The sequence below is a fragment of the Sturnira hondurensis genome, unplaced genomic scaffold (assembly GCF_014824575.4).
Source record: "Sturnira hondurensis isolate 20B ecotype Veracruz unplaced genomic scaffold, ASM1482457v3 Scaffold0008196, whole genome shotgun sequence".
Lineage (NCBI taxonomy): Eukaryota > Metazoa > Chordata > Mammalia > Chiroptera > Phyllostomidae > Sturnira > Sturnira hondurensis.
The window spans coordinates 16,194,149-16,212,567 of record NW_028080827.1 but is presented as its reverse complement, the minus strand read 5'-3'; the positions used below and the strand labels follow the sequence as shown (position 1 = coordinate 16,212,567).

Genomic DNA, 18,419 nt, shown 5'->3' with positions numbered 1-18,419 from the left:
CCCATGGCCCACAGGCCACATGGGGCCCAGGATAGCTATGAATGTGGCTAAACACAAAATCATAAACTTGCTTAAAACCTTTTTTTGCTCATTAGTTTCTGTTAGTGTTTGTATATTTAATGTGTGGCCCAAGACAGCTCTTTATCTTCCAGTGTGGCCCAGAGATGCTGAAAGGTTGGACACCCCTGCTAGAGCTTTGATATCTGTTTTTTTTTTTATGGGAACGCAACCTCTCCAGTTAAATACTTAAGTACAGAGTTTATTCACTTAATTTTCGGCCCTTATACCTACCAGAGACCATGCCTACTGCCCAGAATGAGTAAGTTTTCTGTGAGAGGCAGTAGATAAACCACTTGAAACAGCTCGTGCCTCTCTCTGTGTTTTATAGTTGAACAACTGTTTTTGCTATCCAGATCTGTACAGGTTCCAGCATTAAGTCACACTTTTGGCTTATTTATTATTTGGCCAGATATATTAGCTCTTAGGTCTTGGCAAGCATGACCCTTCTCCTGGGACCACTCTTTAGAGACCCCTACCCTTGCCCTTTTCTGGTCACTCCTTCCCGCTGGGCAAGGAGTCCACAGGCCAGATGCATTTATTTACTCAGAGCCATGACTCCCCTCTTAGGGCACACTCTGGGTACTCAGACCCCAGAATTCTTGCCAAAAGCCCTGCTTCCAGGACTGGTGTGGGCCTCTAATCTTGATCTACCCTTCAAAGGGTGGACTGTGCCGCCGATATGGCATGAGCAGCCCAAGTGGTGGCCAAAAGGCAGTGGTGATGTCGCCGGAGCTTGAACATATGGGCTGGGATCCTCCTCATGGGTGTGTGAACCCGTCATGACATGGGCTGGGCCTGCAGGTGGGGAAGAAGGACATTGGTCTGGGCCAGGACTGCTCTGCTTGAATCACCACGTTCCGGTGTGGAGCTCTGAGCAGCCGGAATACTCTAAATTCAAACCTGTTTTCTAGGTCATTATGAACATATATCTGTTAGGATAGGAAACTAGCTTGTTAGCTTTAGCTACAATTTTGAAGTATTTAGATACATGGTATGTGGGTCTCCATTTTTATTCTTGTCCCAGGCCCCACCAATATGAGACTAGACCTGCTGTTGGAATAGGTTTGATTTTAAGTTTGTTTAAAGTTATAATACGAAGGATATGGTAACCGAGGGTTGAAGGGTGAGTAGTGGGTGGGCTGCTTTTTACCACGTCAAATGCAGCATTGCTCCCAAGCAATGTTCCAACTATGTCTCAATGTCCTGGTCCTGCCCCCAACTCGACAGGAGAAATTGTGTGTGTGTGTACACATGCATATGTGTATTCAACATCCATTAAGAACCAGAAGTATGTGACTTAGCTATTTTCAAATAATTCAAGCCCCACAGTGCTGCTCTGGTCTAGATTATTGCTGTTTCTCTGCCAAGCAGCTCTTCCCAGTTGACTTCCTTAAGCTGCTCAGAGTTAAGAGCCGGGCACTCTGAAGGCCTCTTCCAAGCAAAAAAAAGAATAAACTAGACAGGGAATTGGGCCAGGTGTCCTTGATTGAACACCACTTCACTTCAGCAAATCCCTAAGCCTTTCTATCTGTGTTGTCAGCTGTAAAGTGAGCAGACTGATTTGGCCCTACCGCAGAGTGGCAGGTTTAATTAATGATGACTGGGATGGGCTTTGTAATGTAAAGTTGTACATAAATGAAAAGGGAGCACTGGAGCCCTTTTATCCAGAGTCTGGAGTGCATCTTGCCTTCCGCCGCCACAGTTAAGCCTCTAAGTCCTGATCACAGACTGCTGCAGACTTCAGGGGTCCCAAAAAGCAGAGCTGGGCTCACATTACCTAGGCAGAAAGCAGGGTTTGGTAACAGGAGTGGTGAGTAGAGTGAGTAATCAGCACATGGTTCCGATTTCTGGCAGCACCAAGATCCACTGGTCCAGCTGGCGGCAGATGATGGAATGGTTTCTGCAAAGTACAAAGAACAAGTGTCCCGATTTATTCTTAGGACAATCCTGGAAAGATCCTTGAGATGTAAACTGTCACACTGAGGGGAGAGCTCTTTCTCAAAGACCTTCCCTGTACTTCTTCCTGTTGTCACTGTCGTGGTTAGTTGGCTGACAGCTCACGTTAGACTTGTTGACTTCAGGGGCAGTGTGGATAAAGCCTGTCCAGGACCCATTCCTTCGTTTAAAGTCTTGGGTCCTATCCTTGGGGGTCACAGTCCACACTTCACCTACAGACATGGGTACGTGATTTCCCAGAAGTCATATCCAGACTGGTGAGAACCTGGGAATTGTTGATTACTTTGGCTAACATGGGATTTCTGTCCCTCTCACGTAATTCATCTAAAAACATGCATATGCAGCAAATCGTAACTTTCATATACTTAGTAGACATGCTCTTTCCCGTAATCTCCTGAAGCTTTTGTGTTTCTGGAATGGAGTAAAATATTCACTATTATGTCATAACTATGTTTGTACAGCTTCTTCCTTAATATTAGGAGACCTGGAGCTCCTTGAAAATCCTGAGAGGGTCTTAATCATTTTCTCATTGCCCCTGATATCAGTGCCTTCCTTAGAGGACACACACACACCCACACCCACACACACATTGTTCAATGTGTTGAAAATAAAAAGACATAATAAGGGATGAAAAGTAACAGGATGAGGAATACAATGGAGCACAGAGTGTACAATCAGCACATGGAGAGGAAGGCCTAATGCCCATAAGGGAGCTTCATTTTCAATATTTTTAATGTCTTGTTGGAAGATCTAAGTATATTATATTAACACCAAAGGCCTTCAAATAGACTTAGACCTATATCTTGGTTCTGCAAGTTACCATTCGTGGGAACTCAGGAATGGTACTTGACCAACTCTGTGCCTTAGTTTCCTCATCTGTGAAATGGGAATAATGACACTACTTATCTTATACAGATGCTGTATAGATTAAATAATAATCCATGTAAAGTGCTTTACACAATGCCTGGCACAAAATGAGTGCTCGTGAAAGCATCATTATCATCATCACCATAGATTGGAGGGGAAGGAGTCTTGGTTGCTTTGAGAGCCTAAGAGGAGAACCTTCAGATTTATCAACCTGCCCCCGTAGTTCCATTAATGCCACCTTATAAATCTGAAGCACGACCCAGTGGGTTAGAACCTCCATGTTTTCTGCTTCTAGCCCCTGATTTCAGATTATATCTTTGGATAGTTGAAGAAGTATGATAAGATAGCTCTCATTCAGACAATATAAAAGCTGTTAAAAAGGCACTTTGCAAATTCACTACTTGAGTCTATGCATAAGTAATTTTGTTGCTTGTAAAATATATTGTTAGGCAGTGTGGATCCCTGTAAACAAGCACAGTTCCAATATATTGGTATGTTTTTAGTTTAAACTGGCTTCTCTCCTCAACATTTGGTCCCTAGATTTGATTACTCTACATGAAAAATGTTTTTATTGCACAATATTCAGCACCAATTTGCTGACTCTCATGAAGGTGTTTTCAGCAAACAAACTGTGTCCAGCTAATGTTCAGTGGTTAGGAGACAGAACACCAAGCAGCAAGGCAGCCTGACGGATGATGACTTAGATCACTGAGGGGAGTAGCCTTGTGGGGTCTCCATTCAGCCTATACCTCCTTTCCTAAGAGCTTCCTCCATTCCCCGCCCCAGGGTGGCCCCAGGAGTCACTATCACCCCGAGTGCCCAGAGATGACGAGCGCAGATGCTCCTGACCCAAGCTGAGATAACCAGATTCTTTTCCAGGGCACCTGGAATGGGGACACAGGCCTTCTGGTCAGGCATTACTGGCCCCAGAACTAGGACAGCACATAACAGGGAACAGGCATGGTCACTTTCGCTGTGTGCTCTGAGAAGCAGGAAAAACTGGGATGGAGACAAAGGACACTGAAACAGTGTCAGGGAGAAGCAGAGATGAGAAACCAGGTCAGCCCTGAGAAAAAAAAGAGACGTGGCAAAAGAATAGCCATCTCCATTCCCAGTGGCCTCTTGGGCTTTGTCCTGACCCCCACGAAGCCCAACTACTTTTCCTGCCCTGGCCCAGGTCCAGTACACTCTCCATTTTAGTGCAGGCAAGCTTCGGACATATCTGTTACACGAAACCCAAGGAGCTTTGGCTAAGTGAGTGAGCTGGCACTGAGAGAGAGGCTAAGCCAGGGAGTCTAGTTACACGGGCAGGGTCTGTCTCATGAGGTCCGCCTGGGTGGTCCAATCACACTGGCCTGCCAAAGTCAGGCATGCACACAAGTAATTTTTTGCTGATGATAAAATTGGATAGAGCAGCTTCAAAGTTATTCCTGAAAGAAAGTTCTCAGTCACTTCCTGTTAAATAGATGGCTTTATACATGGTGCACTCAGAATTTTGTCCAACCCTGAATACTTCTACATGGTTTTGTGTATCTGTGGCTGTCCTTGGTCATGCATGTTGTGGCAAAAACAAAAAACACTGGATAAGCACCAGTCTCTTCTAACGATTTGTCAGTCCCCATTGCTGGCCACTTAACATTCATCCACAGCTTTGGCCTTGCGCCAGATTCAGCGACAGATCCTGTCTCTAGCGGAAGGCTCTGAGAATTCTTGTTTCAGTAGTTTAGGGGACACAGTTAGGTTACCCTGTGACTTGTTCTGCTCTGATCAAATACCCTGGTTCTGGCTTCTGGGCCTCTGCCTTCATCCTGACACTGAGTCTCAGTTTTGATTCTCTCTTGCAGGACCTGAGTCCTTGATTGTCCAGGCTTCAGCCCCTGCCTCCATAACCTGACCAAGACCCTGGTCTGTTCAAAATCACGACTCTAATTTGCTAACATCTATTTTTCCCAAGTAACATACGTGAAATGCAGACCAAGCTGGAGGTGTGCTACCTGTCCCTTATCCCGCCTGACCCACACTGCCAGTCTGGGTCACTCACGCTGTTTTCTCAACATCTCCCACCATTCCACCACCCCCACTTCACCACTGCCAGTAATCATATTTGTTCCACTTATGGGACACCTGCCTTTCGCTACCTTCCAGACCTTTCTAACCCTGAATCTCTCTAAGTCACCATATCACCTGTTAGTACTTGAAAGATCCATGTGGTCCTGCAGCTCTGACTGCCTGGCAGACCCCTGTCCACTGACTTTGACTGGTCGCCAGTTACAAAGCCCAGCACACAGCAAGGTGGGTGGCAGGGAGACAGTGTGGTGTGATGAGTCTGACATGAGCATGGGCATCCTGAGTAGATCTGGTTCAGATCCTTGCCTTTCTACTTCCACAAGTTTCTTAATGCCTCCAAAACTCCAAAGGATTGTTGAAAGGAGCATATGAGATAATGTGTCTGGCAAAATTTAGCAGTTATTTAATACAAAATTTAGTATTTAATAAGATACATCTTTCTTTTTTGCAATTATATTTTTCAACAGATTTATTGGGATATAATTCACATATTAGTCAACCTGCTGTTTTAAAAGGTATAATTCAAAGGTTTTTAGTATATGTACTGGACTTAGATTCCTTAAAATGCAACTATAGCATGAAGGATATGAGGTTTAATAACAGTTAAAAGACTAAGGATTTTAATGAGCTATAAGTTATATAAATCAATCATGTGATGCCACTGAATTACCCAAAAGCTTATATGAGATTGGGCTGTATTTGATGCACATATAATTACAGAATAATACAAGTAATGATTCCATGTTATTCTGCGCTAGCAATGTGCTAAGTCACTGGGCCTGTTTTAAGAGGAATGTGGACAAACTGGAGCATGTCCAGAGAAACAGAAAGGGTGATGAGAAAGTGCAAAGACTGTCTGTAGGAGCCTGTGATATTCATCCTAAAGAAGTAAAGCCATCCTCAGTGAGCTCTGGGGATGTCATTTGGAAAATAAATGAATGTATTTTTTATGTTCTCTTCCTGGGCCAGAATCCAGGAAGGGTTAATGTGAATTTTGTTAATTTAAGTTAAAAAACAAGGGGATTTTGCCCTGGCCAATGTGGTTCAGTTGGTTGGAGTGTTGTCCTGTAAACTGAAAAGTTGCAGGTTCAATTCTGGGTCAGGATACATCCCTGGGTTGCGGGTTTGGTCGCCTGTCAGGGTGCATGCAAGAGATAGCTGAATGTTTCTCTCTCACATTGATGTTTCTCTTCCCTTCTCCCTCTTTTCCCCCTCTCTAAAATTAATCAGCATGTCCTCAAGTGATGATAAAAAACATAAACAAAAACAAACCAGATTTTTACAGGATATATGGAAAAATTAGAGCCCTGGACACGTGGCTCAGCTGGTTGGAGCATCATCCTGTCCACCCAAAGGCTGTGGGTACCATTCCTGGTTAGGGCACATAGCCAGGTTGCCGGTCGAGGCAAGTGATGGATGTTTCACTCTCACATTAATGTATGTCTGTCTGTCTCTCTCTCTCTCTCTCTCTCCCAAAAAGCAATGAATACATTCATGGGTGAGGAATTAAAATATAATAGTGATAAAAATAAAATTAACAAAAGAGAAAAAAGGAACAATTAGAGCTGTCTAAAATTGGGATGGACTGTTTCTTCCTAACCTGAAATTCTGTATTTAATATAAACCTCTTTATTTGCAAGTCAGACAGCAGTGTGTTATAGAACTCTTACTCTGTTATATGTTGTGCTCAGGTGGGCCAAATGATCCAGTAGGTCAGCTCTCCTTCATTCAAGGTCATCCATTCTGGGCTTGTCTAGCAATCCATTCTTTCCCTATGTTTCACTCCCACTCTCTGCTTTTTGATCAAGGAAAGAGAATAGGAAGCCCCAAACCTCCTTTTATTTTCATTAGTAATTCTGATGGTAGGGGAAATAGTCCTAAAATAAGTCTATGGCATTACCTGAACAAAATATTGTGCTCATTTATCTCTTCCCCACTTTAGTACATGACTTCATCTTAGTACCTGCCACTGGCCACAGTGGCAACATGTATGGAAATTAGCGAACACTGCAGGTCAGTAACACAACTCTCCTGCCCCAGCTCGTTTCCCAGTACTCTGCTGCTTTGGTCTAGGCTACCCAATGACTACCAAGCTGGCACGGTTAATAATGAAGGTAGACCTTCTATAGATTTTTGGACTATATGTCTCTATAAAAATATATACTTAGAGCCAGTGGTATTTACTTTTATCTAAAGGCAATATGGAATTTAAGTAGTTTAATATAGTTAACTAGTTCCCGATGAGTGGTATATGTACGGGAAAATATTTGCAGAAGACTAGAGTCATCTCCACTGCCTTCTAGGCCACATCTCCTTTTCCTTTCGGGAAAACCTGTAATAACCATGGTCTGCACAGCTACTTATGGAGTGACCACATAACAGACTGGGAAGGCATCTCCAGGACAAGGGCCCTCAGCAAACAGAAAGACAAGCTCTCTGTTGTCCAGTGCTTGGCCTGCACAAGACGTGGCTTCTTGTGCCACCTTTTGGATTTTGCAAGAACAATCTCTAAGCTTTTGATCAAAGGGAAGACTCCTGCAAACATTTTCTGCAGATGGAATGTATTCGTAATCTTCCTTAAGGCAGAACTATTGTAAAAACATTGCATTTTACATGTCATTATGAAGGAAATCACCATCAGGCCAAGATTCCTAGAGCCAACTGATTTCTATATCATCAACAAGCTCTAGCCACCACAACTGAGCATTTATTGAGCACTTACAGTATGCTATATAGTTTAAAGCATTATCTTACTTTATATTCATTTAACCTTATGAAATAGGTATAAATATTTTCATTTTACAGATGGAGAAACATAGAACTTAAGTGGCTATTAGAGTTAAAATGTTTCTGTGCTCCTAGGAAACAGGGTTTATATTAGTTCTTTGTATACAGTAGACATTCCACAGTTGAATAAGTTTTTTAATGTGAATAAATAAAATACCATTCTTAATACTTTGAACCCTTGGGCTCATTAGCCTTTTAATCTGATTTTATCTAATGGTAAAAGAGAATGATTTCATTTATTTTGCCTATACACACTTTCCAAGGGAAGCACTCACTATAATATCTCACCAACCCTAAAATGACTTAGGATTATTTTCCCAAGTTTAAAAACAAGTTAACTGAGGCTTAGCCAAAATTAAGTGGTCATTTGGTTGTTTTATCACACCAGGTTGAGGCAGAGGAAGGGTCAAAGGCATGTGTCACAAAGAACCTTGTAAAGTTACAGCTAGAATAGAAGGGCTATAGATAAACTAGAGGGGCAATAGTTATTAGTCCTCAAAGAATGACCATTGGCTTAGTTGTCTTGAATGTGGCACATTCCTGCACTTATTATGCAGTTGTAGGCACGTGGGGAGCTGAGACCAAATCATGATCTTAAGGAGGCTGTGGACTTTTAGGGAAGAGAAGATATAGATGCATAAACATAAAAGGACATGAAATTACAGTATAGTACAAGAGCATAAAACAAAAGACCGCACAAGACAGAAATAGTTATTAAGCAATGATTAATGTAGGCAATAAATGCTGCAGGAGTTCAGAAAAGGGAGAGATTACATTTGCATACATGTTTTGCTTACCCTAGCATCTTCACAAAACATCTTCACCATGAGATATGAGAAGACAATGGAGTTTGAGAGAGCACTTGGCCTCTAAGTAGCTCACTTTCTTCCCTGGAGACTCATGCAGATCCTGACTCTGAATGTCTGAGGTGGGGCCTGAAGGTTTGCATTTCCAAAAACTTCCTAGTTTTCCCAATGCTGCTGGTCCACGAGGTGGCAAAGATCTGCATGGCTAGGACTCTAGGCTGTCTCCCTTAAGGTGCCCATATCCATCTCAAGCCGCAACCTGTTAAACCCAAAGGGTTCTGTAGGCAGAGACGATGGACATCCCTGGGGTGACTAGGTTGGATGACTGAAGAGCCAATGGACCACATCCACACAGCCTTCCAAGCTAAGAAGGAGCACATTCTGGCAGGGAATCCCCATGTCTGGGTTCTGGAAGATCACAGATGCCCATTCAAAATGGGCAACTGAAGTTAGTGTATTGTAGGGACTATTTACAAGGCTGAAGCAGGGTTAACAGAAGCCAGCAAATGATTGTAAGGTATCACCTCAGGTAGAAAGGCCAAAAGGGGAGAAAGTAGTGATTAGAATCCCATGAGAGCTGTGGGAAAGGAACACCTGAAGCAACTGAAACCCTTAAAGAACCACAGCCACTTGGGAGAAAATGGCCCATCAAGGATAAATCCATGGGAATAAATTACCCAGCACTGCTCTTTTCCTGCCCTGTGATTTCCTGCTGATGCCTCCCATTAGCCTAACCCAACTAGAAACCAGGGGGTGAGAGAACCCAGTTGTGGTAGCCCATCAAAGGCAGCCTCCTGGGCACAGATTGAGTGGTTTAAACAACATATATTTATTTCTCAAAGTTTTGGAGGCTAGGAAGTCCAAGATTTGGTGCCTAGAGAGAGTCAACTTCCTTGTTCGTAAAAGGCAGTCTTCTCACTCTGTCTTTACATGGCAGCAGGGTGCTCTCTGAGGCCTCATTTATAAAGGCACTCGTTCCATTCACAGGGCTCCACCCCGATAACCTAACCACCTTCCAAAGGCCCCACTTCCCGGTATGAACATATTGGGAACTAGGATTCAACATATGAATTTTGGGGGATACAAACATTCAATCTATAGCACCAGCTCAATAAGGGCTCAGCCTCAGTCAGAAATTAAGTTGGTATGAAAAATAAAGAAAATGACAGCACAGTCTGTGTCTGAGACTCTTATCCCCTTATGGAGGGGAGCTTACCTGAGAGTGTTGAACATCTTTATGAAAGACAGGCAGAACTCTTACAATGGAGCTTCTGGAACAATGGTTGTGACTCTGTTGAGGAACTGGTATGTAGAGAAGGGGTGGGTTTTCCAGAGGTTGCTGCTGATTTCAGGAATGTGTTGAGAATAAGTCATGTGTGCTTTGAAACCTGCAAGCAGGTGGACAATAGAAGGAAGAGAAAAAGGAATGCAGCCTTGTTAAAGTTTGCTAATGACACAGATTTCTCCGAGCTTCTCAGAAAAAAGAAATGCTTAGAAAGGCAGGAGTGTGAAATGTTACTTAGGGCTCCCACCTCACACCCCAAGTTTCTTAAAAACAAAACTAAACTAAACCTCTCACCATCTTTCTGGGAAAAGAAGGGCACAAGCATGAGGAACTCTAACCCAGAGGAAAATGGGATCTGACCTATTTAGAACCAGTCTTGGCCAGCCTGAAATTTAGCATGAGTTGGGTTCCCAGCTTACACCCGACCACCTGCGAGTTTTCCCAGTGTCCGAAGTTGGTAAAGGGGGAAGGGAGAGGAGATGGCTGCACACTTCTGAGGTGAAGGGAGCCAGGAGCTGACTGGGAGAGCGCAGCAGCACCTTCTCAGACCTGGCCAGATCAAACAGCTGGAGAGCTCTCAGGCAGTAAACAGAACTCCAACTGGCATTTCATGGTCCTTGGGAAGCCAGGTGGGAGCTCCTTCTGCAGGATCCCAGAGAACAGTCTACCAAGGCAAAGGGAGTTCGGGTCCCTGCATCTTTCTTCATGTTCCTTCATCTACCATCTGTGCAAAAACCTAGGGGACATTTTAGGAGAAACTGAGCTCTGGAGGGGGAGGCAGAGTTATAAAAAGAGTTCAGGTCTTCTTGCCCTTGAGAGTTTTATTTCTCATGCTACCCCAGTTTCTCAGAAGTTGGAGGGTTTGATGCCATACTGGGCACTGGTTAAGGAACGGAAGCAATAACTAGGCCTGATCATTAGAAACTATTACAATACCTAATATAGATCAAGTACCAAAATAAATTCTAGGTTAATTCAAAGGTCAAATAATAATCATCACACAAAAAAATTAGAAGACCCTGACTGGTGTAGCTCAGTGGATTGAGCACGGGCCTGCGAACCAAAGCATCACAGGTTTGATTCCCAATTAAGGCATGTGTTTGGGTTGCAGGCCATGTCCCCAGGAGGAGCTACATGAGAGGCAACCATACATTGATGTTTCACTCCCCTCTTTCTCCCTTCCTTACCCTCTCTCTAAAAATAAATAAATAAAATCCTAAAAAAAGAATGAGAAGAAAGTATAGACAAATATTTAGCTGTTCCTAACGTGATCAAGGCGTGTCTTTTTAAAAAAAGCAAACCAATAGGTTTAAAATATACAAGCATACTTGGAGATACTGCAGATTTGGTTCCAGACCACTGCAATAAAGCAAGCATCACACTTAGGAGAGATGTACTCCTTTTGCTGATGGAGGGTCTTGCCCTCCATTTGTAAAACAAGCAACATGTGATGTGCAATAAGGCAAGATGCAATAAAACAAGGTATGCCTGCATTATACAGTATATATGTACATATATACATTTACTGTATGATTTTTAAATCACCAAAAACAAAAATTAATAAGATAAAACTAGTAGAAAACAAGTTGGGAAAATATTCGGTTACTATCCTTAATATAGAAGAACACATACAGATGAAATAGATGATCATTCCAACAGAAAAGTGCTCATAATGAGCAATAAGCAAATGGAAAGTATTACTACAACAGTGAAATATGACAAAATACCATGTCATTCTTCTGGATTCACTGACATGAGGAAAAACATAATATCCAATACTGTCACAGGAGCAAAAAAGGGGCATTTTCAAACATTTCCATCTGGAATGTAAATTGGGTTGACTTTTTTGGAGGGTAATTTGGTAGTTTATCTTATATAAGTCTGCAAATGTGCGTGATTTTGAACTGAGCAATTCCTCCTCCAGAAATTTATCTTAAGGAAATAATCGAGTATGTGCACAAATACTTATCTACAAGAATGTTTACTATAGTGTTATTTTGTGAAACATTGAGGGTCAGAAGTATTGACGTTGGGATTGACAGAGTTGAGTGGTGGGTATGTGGGTCTTCATTACTGTATTAGTTTTCTATTGCTGCTGTAACAAATTACCAGGATATTCCTGGCTCTAAACAACACAAATTTGTCATTTATAATTCTCCAGTTCAGTGTGACCCAGGTCTCACCCTTCGAATTGAGGTGCTGGCAGGCATATGCCCCTTCTGGGGGGTTTAGGGGAGAGTCATTTCCTGGCCTTTTCAGGCTTCTGGAAGCTGAACACAGCTTCATGGCCTCCTTCTTCCATCTTCAAAGCCAGCAACATAGCTGGCTTTTTCATCAACACATCTTTTTCTTTGATTAGCTTTTTCTGGCTTCCTCTTCTGCTTTTAAGAATGCTTGTAATTACATTGGGCCTTCCCAGATAACCCAGGATATTTTTCCTGGTTTAAGACAGCTAATTAGTAACCTTAATTCAACTTGCCCTATAACTACAGGTCCTGAACACTGAAATCTTTGGGGGCCATTATTTTGCCTACACAAATGTATTATTCTATATACTTCTGTCTGAAAATATTTAATATTTATTAGTATTTAAAATATTAAATACCTAACTCTAATTTAGCATTTGGGTGAAAGGAGGTTATATCTTCAAATGATGAACACTGTACGTACCCAGTAAAAGTCATAATTAGGAAAATATGTGGTAACACGGAGCAATGTTCATTATGTACTAAGTTGGGGGAAAATGAAGTTGAAATGAAGTTAAAATGAAGTCTAAAAAGGAATAGGCACAAGATGATACCAATTATGTTAAAACTCAAACCTATATGTAAGTGAATAATAGTGTAGAAGGAAGGACATAGGTCAAAATGTTTAACATATTAATCTCTGTGCGGTGATTTTAATTTTTTTCCTGAATTTTCCAAAATGTGTATTTTGCGTATATTATGTTTGCAAACAGAGAAAAAGGCGACTAGAAAGGCCTATCTAGGACAATTCACTGGTCAAGTGTCTTCCTGGTTTCTTAGCTTTCCATCACATTCCCTCACACACTCATCCCTCAAGCTTGTCTTCCTCATCAAAACTATTTCAGATCTGTGACACACTGTTTTTTTCAGGCCTGAGTTGTCCATTCTGCAAAGTTCGCATACTCCCTAAAGGACAGGAGGCAGCCTCGCAGTGAAGCAAGCCCGGCAGAGAATCCGTGCTTCTTAAAAACTTTGTTAGGTCCAAGCAAACCCAAGGCACAGCCCATAAAGAACTTTAGCAGTGTCTCGGAAGCCTTGAAGCACAAATTAGGAGTCTCTTCCATAATCTCCCTGGCACGTGTTAATAGTTTTAATTAATAACACTGTTTTTAATATACGCAGAAGAACAGAGGACAGTGGCCCAGTGAAAAGAGAGCAGATGGGCCTGGCAGCCAAATTGTGACTAGCGGCCGTGGGGTTCCGCGACGCCGCCCTCACGCCCTTTCCGTGGCCTACGCCCGAGGAGGCCTCCTGTCCCGGCACACAGCGTGGCCTGCGCCTGGCCCCCGGTGTCGCCGGTCCCGAGCGGAGCGGCTGGCGGCCCCAGCCTTGCAGCCCGTTAGGTTCTCGGGGTTCGAAGAGTTTGTGGAGTCCAAGGAGTCCGGGCACTAGGAGTGGCACAACACTCAGGTCCCTCCTCCACCCGGGACCTGCGGACCCGGCCGGAGCCCGACCGGACCACCGAGAGGAGCGGCTAGAGCGCACAGCCCGCCGCCCCCGCCCCTCCTCTCCCAGCCTCCTCTCTCCCGGAAGTTGGTGCCCGGCGCCCGGTCGGGTCGCGTGCTGCCTCCCGGGGGCGTCGCCACGCAGAGCTGGACGGCTGGCCTCGAGGAAGGATCGACATGCCTGTGAGTTGTGTACTTTCAGCCTTGTCTCGGGGTTCTCAGTGTGTCCACCGGCTGGGGTCGGGTCAGCCCGACGGCTCCCGGGCCCCTGGACGCTGCGGGAATCGCGCAGCCCCTCTCGCGTGGCGGACTCGTTGGGACTTGCCCGGGCAGCGCGACTGGTGCGGCCCCGCAGTGGCGTGGAGTGGGGACAGCTGGGCCGCCCTGCGCTGGGCGCTGGCGTCGGTTTGGGGGGGGGGCGGTGTCAGCGTCCCGGGGACTTACCCGTCTGGGTGTTTGGTGGGCTCCCACCAGGCTGAGGGATTTGAAGTCCTTCTGGCTCTCTGAGGTTGGGTCCTTTCGGGCTTTTCAGTGCTCGTCCCTTCAGCCCCCTCTCGGAAGCGAGTGTCGGTAGCGGGTGTCGGCTTGTTTACTTTTTCGAACGGACTTCGCAGTTGCCTTACGCGTCAGCTCCATCAGGGCCGTCCCTCCTCGGCCACTCCGAGCTCCTGTGGGATCCGAGGCCGCACCCGGGCGGCGGGAGGGCGTGGGGTTGCCCGGATTTCCCCGCCCGTCCCCCGGCCCGTCCCAGCGGTTTCTCGGCGAGGTCGTGGTGGTGGTTACTGTGGCCCCGCCGAGCGCAGAAGAACGGGGCTGGCCGTTCCATACGTTTCCCTGTCGACAGGGAACCCCTCTGTTGGCCCGGGAGAACGCCAGCGTCACAGAAAGTACAGAGGGACGTTATGCCCCCGAAACGTTGCCTCCGCTGAGTGTGACTGTTGTTTTTGCACGTGTGTGTCACGTCTGGTTGAATCTGCCGGCATTGTGTGTCCATTTTAGTAGTAATAACAGGCTGTTTTGTTCAGTTGGCTAGAGATTTACTGCATCCGTCCTTGGAAGAGGAAAAGAAAAAACATAAAAAGAAACGACTAGTTCAAAGTCCAAATTCTTACTTTATGGATGTAAAATGTCCAGGTAAATTTTCAAATTTAATTCCTTTCCCAATGGAAATTTCAGTATGCTGTGTATAATTTTAGGGTCCTCTGTTGAGTCGAAGTGGGATAACAGAATTGAACCTTTTCGAAATAAACTATTCAAACCGCTGTAGAAACATTTTGGGGAAAGAGGGGTGAAGATGAGTCTCCGATAGGAATATGACTTTTGATGTACTAAGCCCTTAAGCTGATAAGAGGAGGAGTTTTCCTTTTCATGATGAAAAGTCTGTTCATTCTTCAGGGTGAGGCCGTGCTGCCCAATATGGTGGCCGTTGGCTGCTGCGCACTGAAATGTGGCTAGCAAAATGGAAATAAATATTCTTTAAGTGTAGAGTCTACACCAGATTTTGAAGTAGCACTTCCCCGGTTATTGATTACATGTTGAAATGATAATATTTAACAAATTTGTAGCTACTAGAAAAGTTTCAGTTACATGTGCAGCTTGCTATTTGTACAATACTTAAGTACTTAATCCTTTGCAAAGTCTTTACTAGAAATACGTCGAACGAGTGCCGCATTTTCTGCTTTTCACTTTTAACATGGCCCCTTTTTAGGCTGCTACAAGATCACCACGGTCTTCAGCCACGCTCAGACAGTGGTTCTCTGCGTAGGCTGTTCGACGGTGCTGTGCCAGCCGACAGGAGGAAAGGCTAGACTCACTGAGGGTATGTCGTGCGGCATTTTCTAACTCAGTGCTGAGATTTTATCATTGTAAATGTCTCTGCCTTCACCAAAAACCAGTTTAAAAGAAATCCTAAATTCATAGGATTTGACAAATAATTTTGTCTTTTATTATGTACACTTTCAGTAAAGAATGCCCTTTTTAGTTGGATAAGTTTATTCTCTTGACCTTACAAAGAACTCCTTTGAATATTATTATTCTTAGTTTGGAACACTGAATTCTGTTGTATTTAGTCATGTAGTTTGCCTAAATTGGAATATTAAACAAATCAGAATGGAACAAAAGAAAACTACATACCATAGGACATAGATTTTTTTAAACATAGGATTTAAAAAATCTCTTGTAAATAATGTGTTTCATATGTATTGTAAGACTTCAAACAGTTATCATTGTTAACTAACAGATGATACGTAAATTTAAATGCTAGGAGTTTGATATCTATGAGTACCTACTTAATGGTTAATAAAAAAAATAATCTTGTCTTGACCAGTGTGGCTCAGTTGGCTGGGTGTTGTTCTGCAAAGGTTGCTGGCTCTGCTGGCTCAATATCGGGTCAGAGCACCTGCCTGGGGTACAGTTGGCCCGGTTTAGCAGCATGTGTGAGAGGCAGCCTATCGGTGTTTCTCTCTCCTTCCTCCCTCTTTCTCCCTCTCTGTAAAAATTTTAAAAATAAAAAAGTATATTTTAATTCCTCTCTCAGTTTTGTGAAGTAAGTAAAAATAATAGTTATGTATAAAGTTTTCTATAGTACAACTTATAGATTTAGAATTCCATTATGATATTTGACATTTGCTGGTGATATTTTTGGGAGCTGTGAATTCCATGTTGTTCTCACTGGATGAGTTATAAGTGGATTTGTAACAAAACTAACATCTATTTGCTGTGACCCGGTAAGATGTAAGAATGAAGTTAATGTACTTGCAGTATTTCCAAAACCTTTATATTATGCCAGTGTTGAGTTTTAACTGATGAATTTAGGCTCATGGTCTTAAATACACTCTATCATAGCATTTGAGAAACAAGAGTGACAGTTATAGTCACATCATAGTAAATTCAAATATAAATGATTTATTATAGCAAATTTTTGGTATAAAAGGATAAATAACCTTTATATCAATATTGATGTAATATTCCTAAAACACAAGTTTTCTTACTTAAGTTCTTTTTGTCATTAAAACTAGACCAAAGAGCCCTGGCTGGTGTGGCTCAGTGGGTTGAATGCCAGCCTGCTAACTGAAAGGTTGCCAGTTCAGTTCCTAGTCAGGGCACAAGCCTGGGTTGCAGGCCAGCTCCCCAGTTGAAGGCGTACAAGAGGCAATCAACTGATGTTTCTTTCCTTCTCCTGCCCTTTTCCTGTCTCTAAAAAAATTAATAAAATTAAAAAATATATATACCAAATATAGAATAGACTTGTGTTTAACATGCTTTTGTACTTCTATTGCAGGGTGTTCATTTAGAAGAAAGCAACACTAATGATCCACACAGCTTCCTGAATTTGTGTTATATCACAGAAAGCCTTATCAATTCAGTAATTCTACTTACTCTACCAAGATAATGTAATTACATTTAATTTTGTAAGTATACAGCAATGGTTTCCTATTTTGGTGTCAGTTTTTCAATAAAGTTTTGATTATGGGAAAATTCCCCCTTCTTTTTTTCTAAGTATGTGTGCATGTTATAAATTAATATATATACCTTGTATGTGAGTTTGGTTAAAATTTAAAATATATATATATTTTGATTCATTTGTGCTTCATTTCAAGAGTAGAAGACCTACATACTTGATTTTTAGTCCTTTTCCAAATTGCTCTAAATGGGCTAAACAATTACAAGTGGAAAGAAGTCTCTTGTTATTTATAAATATAATTTTGCTGTAGTAACTCTGGAAACATGTTTTAGAAGTACGTATTTAATATAATAACAATCATAGTGTAATGCCTTGGATTTATGTGGTCCTGATAATACAGCATAATTAGGACTGCAATTGGGGCTTGAGTTATAGGGAGCTCCTTTTAGGGTAGAGAATTGTCCCTGGATGGGTGACTCAGTTGATTTTGTAGCGTTGCCCTTACCTCAAAAGGTTGCAGGTTCAATTCCCAGTCAGGGCACATACCTAGATTGTGGGTTCTCTCCTCGGTCAGGGCACGCATGGGAGGTAACCAATCAATATTTCTCTCTTCCCTCTCTCTCTAAAATCAACAAAAGCATATCCTTGGGTGAGGATTAAAAAAAATATAGCATGGATTGAAAAAATTTACAAACATGAATATAAGATTGAGAGATCAGCAAAAGCAAGAAAGAAATAAGGAGACAAAATGCATCCACTCATGGAAAGCTACTTTCTTTATACTTCAACCAACTCAGAGATATCCCTCTGTTTACCTTTATAAATCAAAGTGGAAAGTGAAGAAATGGGCTTAGGGCCCAGAATGACAGAAGAACCTTTTATTAGGGTATATAAAAACATCAGTTGCTTTTGGAATTTTATGAATTCAGTGTAATCTCCAATATACACCTTCTATGGCTGTTACAACAAAATTTCCCAGTACGTTCACTACAATAGGCTGTTTGTGGAACCAGTCTCCAAGATGGCTCCCAATGATCCCTACTCCTGAGACTTAGCCTTTATGTGGACTTCTCCCAAACTGCATCCGAGTTGGTCTGTATGACCAATAGAATTTGGCATCAGTGATGTTATATGACTTCCAGGGCTGGATTATAAAATACATTGCGGCTTTGCCTTGTTCACTCTTCACTTAATCTAAAGGAGGCCTTTCAGTCTTTCTGTAAGATAGTCAAGCATACCTATGGAGAGGCCCATGTAATGAAAAACAGAACTCGTGTCAAATCCAGCAAGCCCTCTTGCCTATAGCCACAAGGGGGAGCCATCTTGGAATTGGATCCTCTAGCCCCAGTCAAGCATTCAAATGACTGAAGCCCCTGTGGACATATTTCCCACAATCACATGAGAGACCCTGAGCTAAAACCACTCAGCTAAGCAGCTCCCAAACTTAGGAAACATGGAAATTGTGAGATGGACAATTTGTTACGCAGCAATAGATAA

At 42.9% G+C, this 18,419-nt stretch overlaps 1 protein-coding gene and 1 long non-coding RNA gene across 2 annotated transcripts; one reads left to right on the top strand and one right to left on the bottom strand.

The window, feature by feature from the left end:
• Positions 1-206: 206 nt before the first annotated feature.
• On the bottom strand, positions 207-14,084 carry LOC118992284 (uncharacterized). The gene is made up of 4 exons (XR_005067609.1): positions 13,964-14,084; positions 9,760-9,931; positions 1,838-1,960; positions 207-855 (listed from the first exon to the last, which is right to left on the bottom strand). It is a non-coding gene; the product is annotated as an uncharacterized LOC118992284 (long non-coding RNA).
• Positions 13,596-16,996, top strand: RPS27L (ribosomal protein S27 like). Its single transcript, XM_037054064.1, has 4 exons — positions 13,596-13,702; positions 14,545-14,653; positions 15,228-15,338; positions 16,800-16,996. Exons 1-4 carry the CDS (start codon positions 13,697-13,699, stop codon positions 16,826-16,828), a joined length of 255 nt encoding a protein of 84 aa, XP_036909959.1. The 5' UTR covers positions 13,596-13,696; the 3' UTR covers positions 16,829-16,996.
• The last annotated feature ends 1,423 nt before the right edge of the window (positions 16,997-18,419 follow it).

Bases quoted from the DNA above. Each gene is read 5' to 3' on its own strand.
- RPS27L (XM_037054064.1), top strand. The intron at 14,654-15,227 runs GTAAATTTTCAA...GCCCCTTTTTAG, and splicing joins TATGGATGTAAAATGTCCAG to GCTGCTACAAGATCACCACG. The intron at 15,339-16,799 runs GTATGTCGTGCG...CTTCTATTGCAG, and splicing joins AAAGGCTAGACTCACTGAGG to GGTGTTCATTTAGAAGAAAG.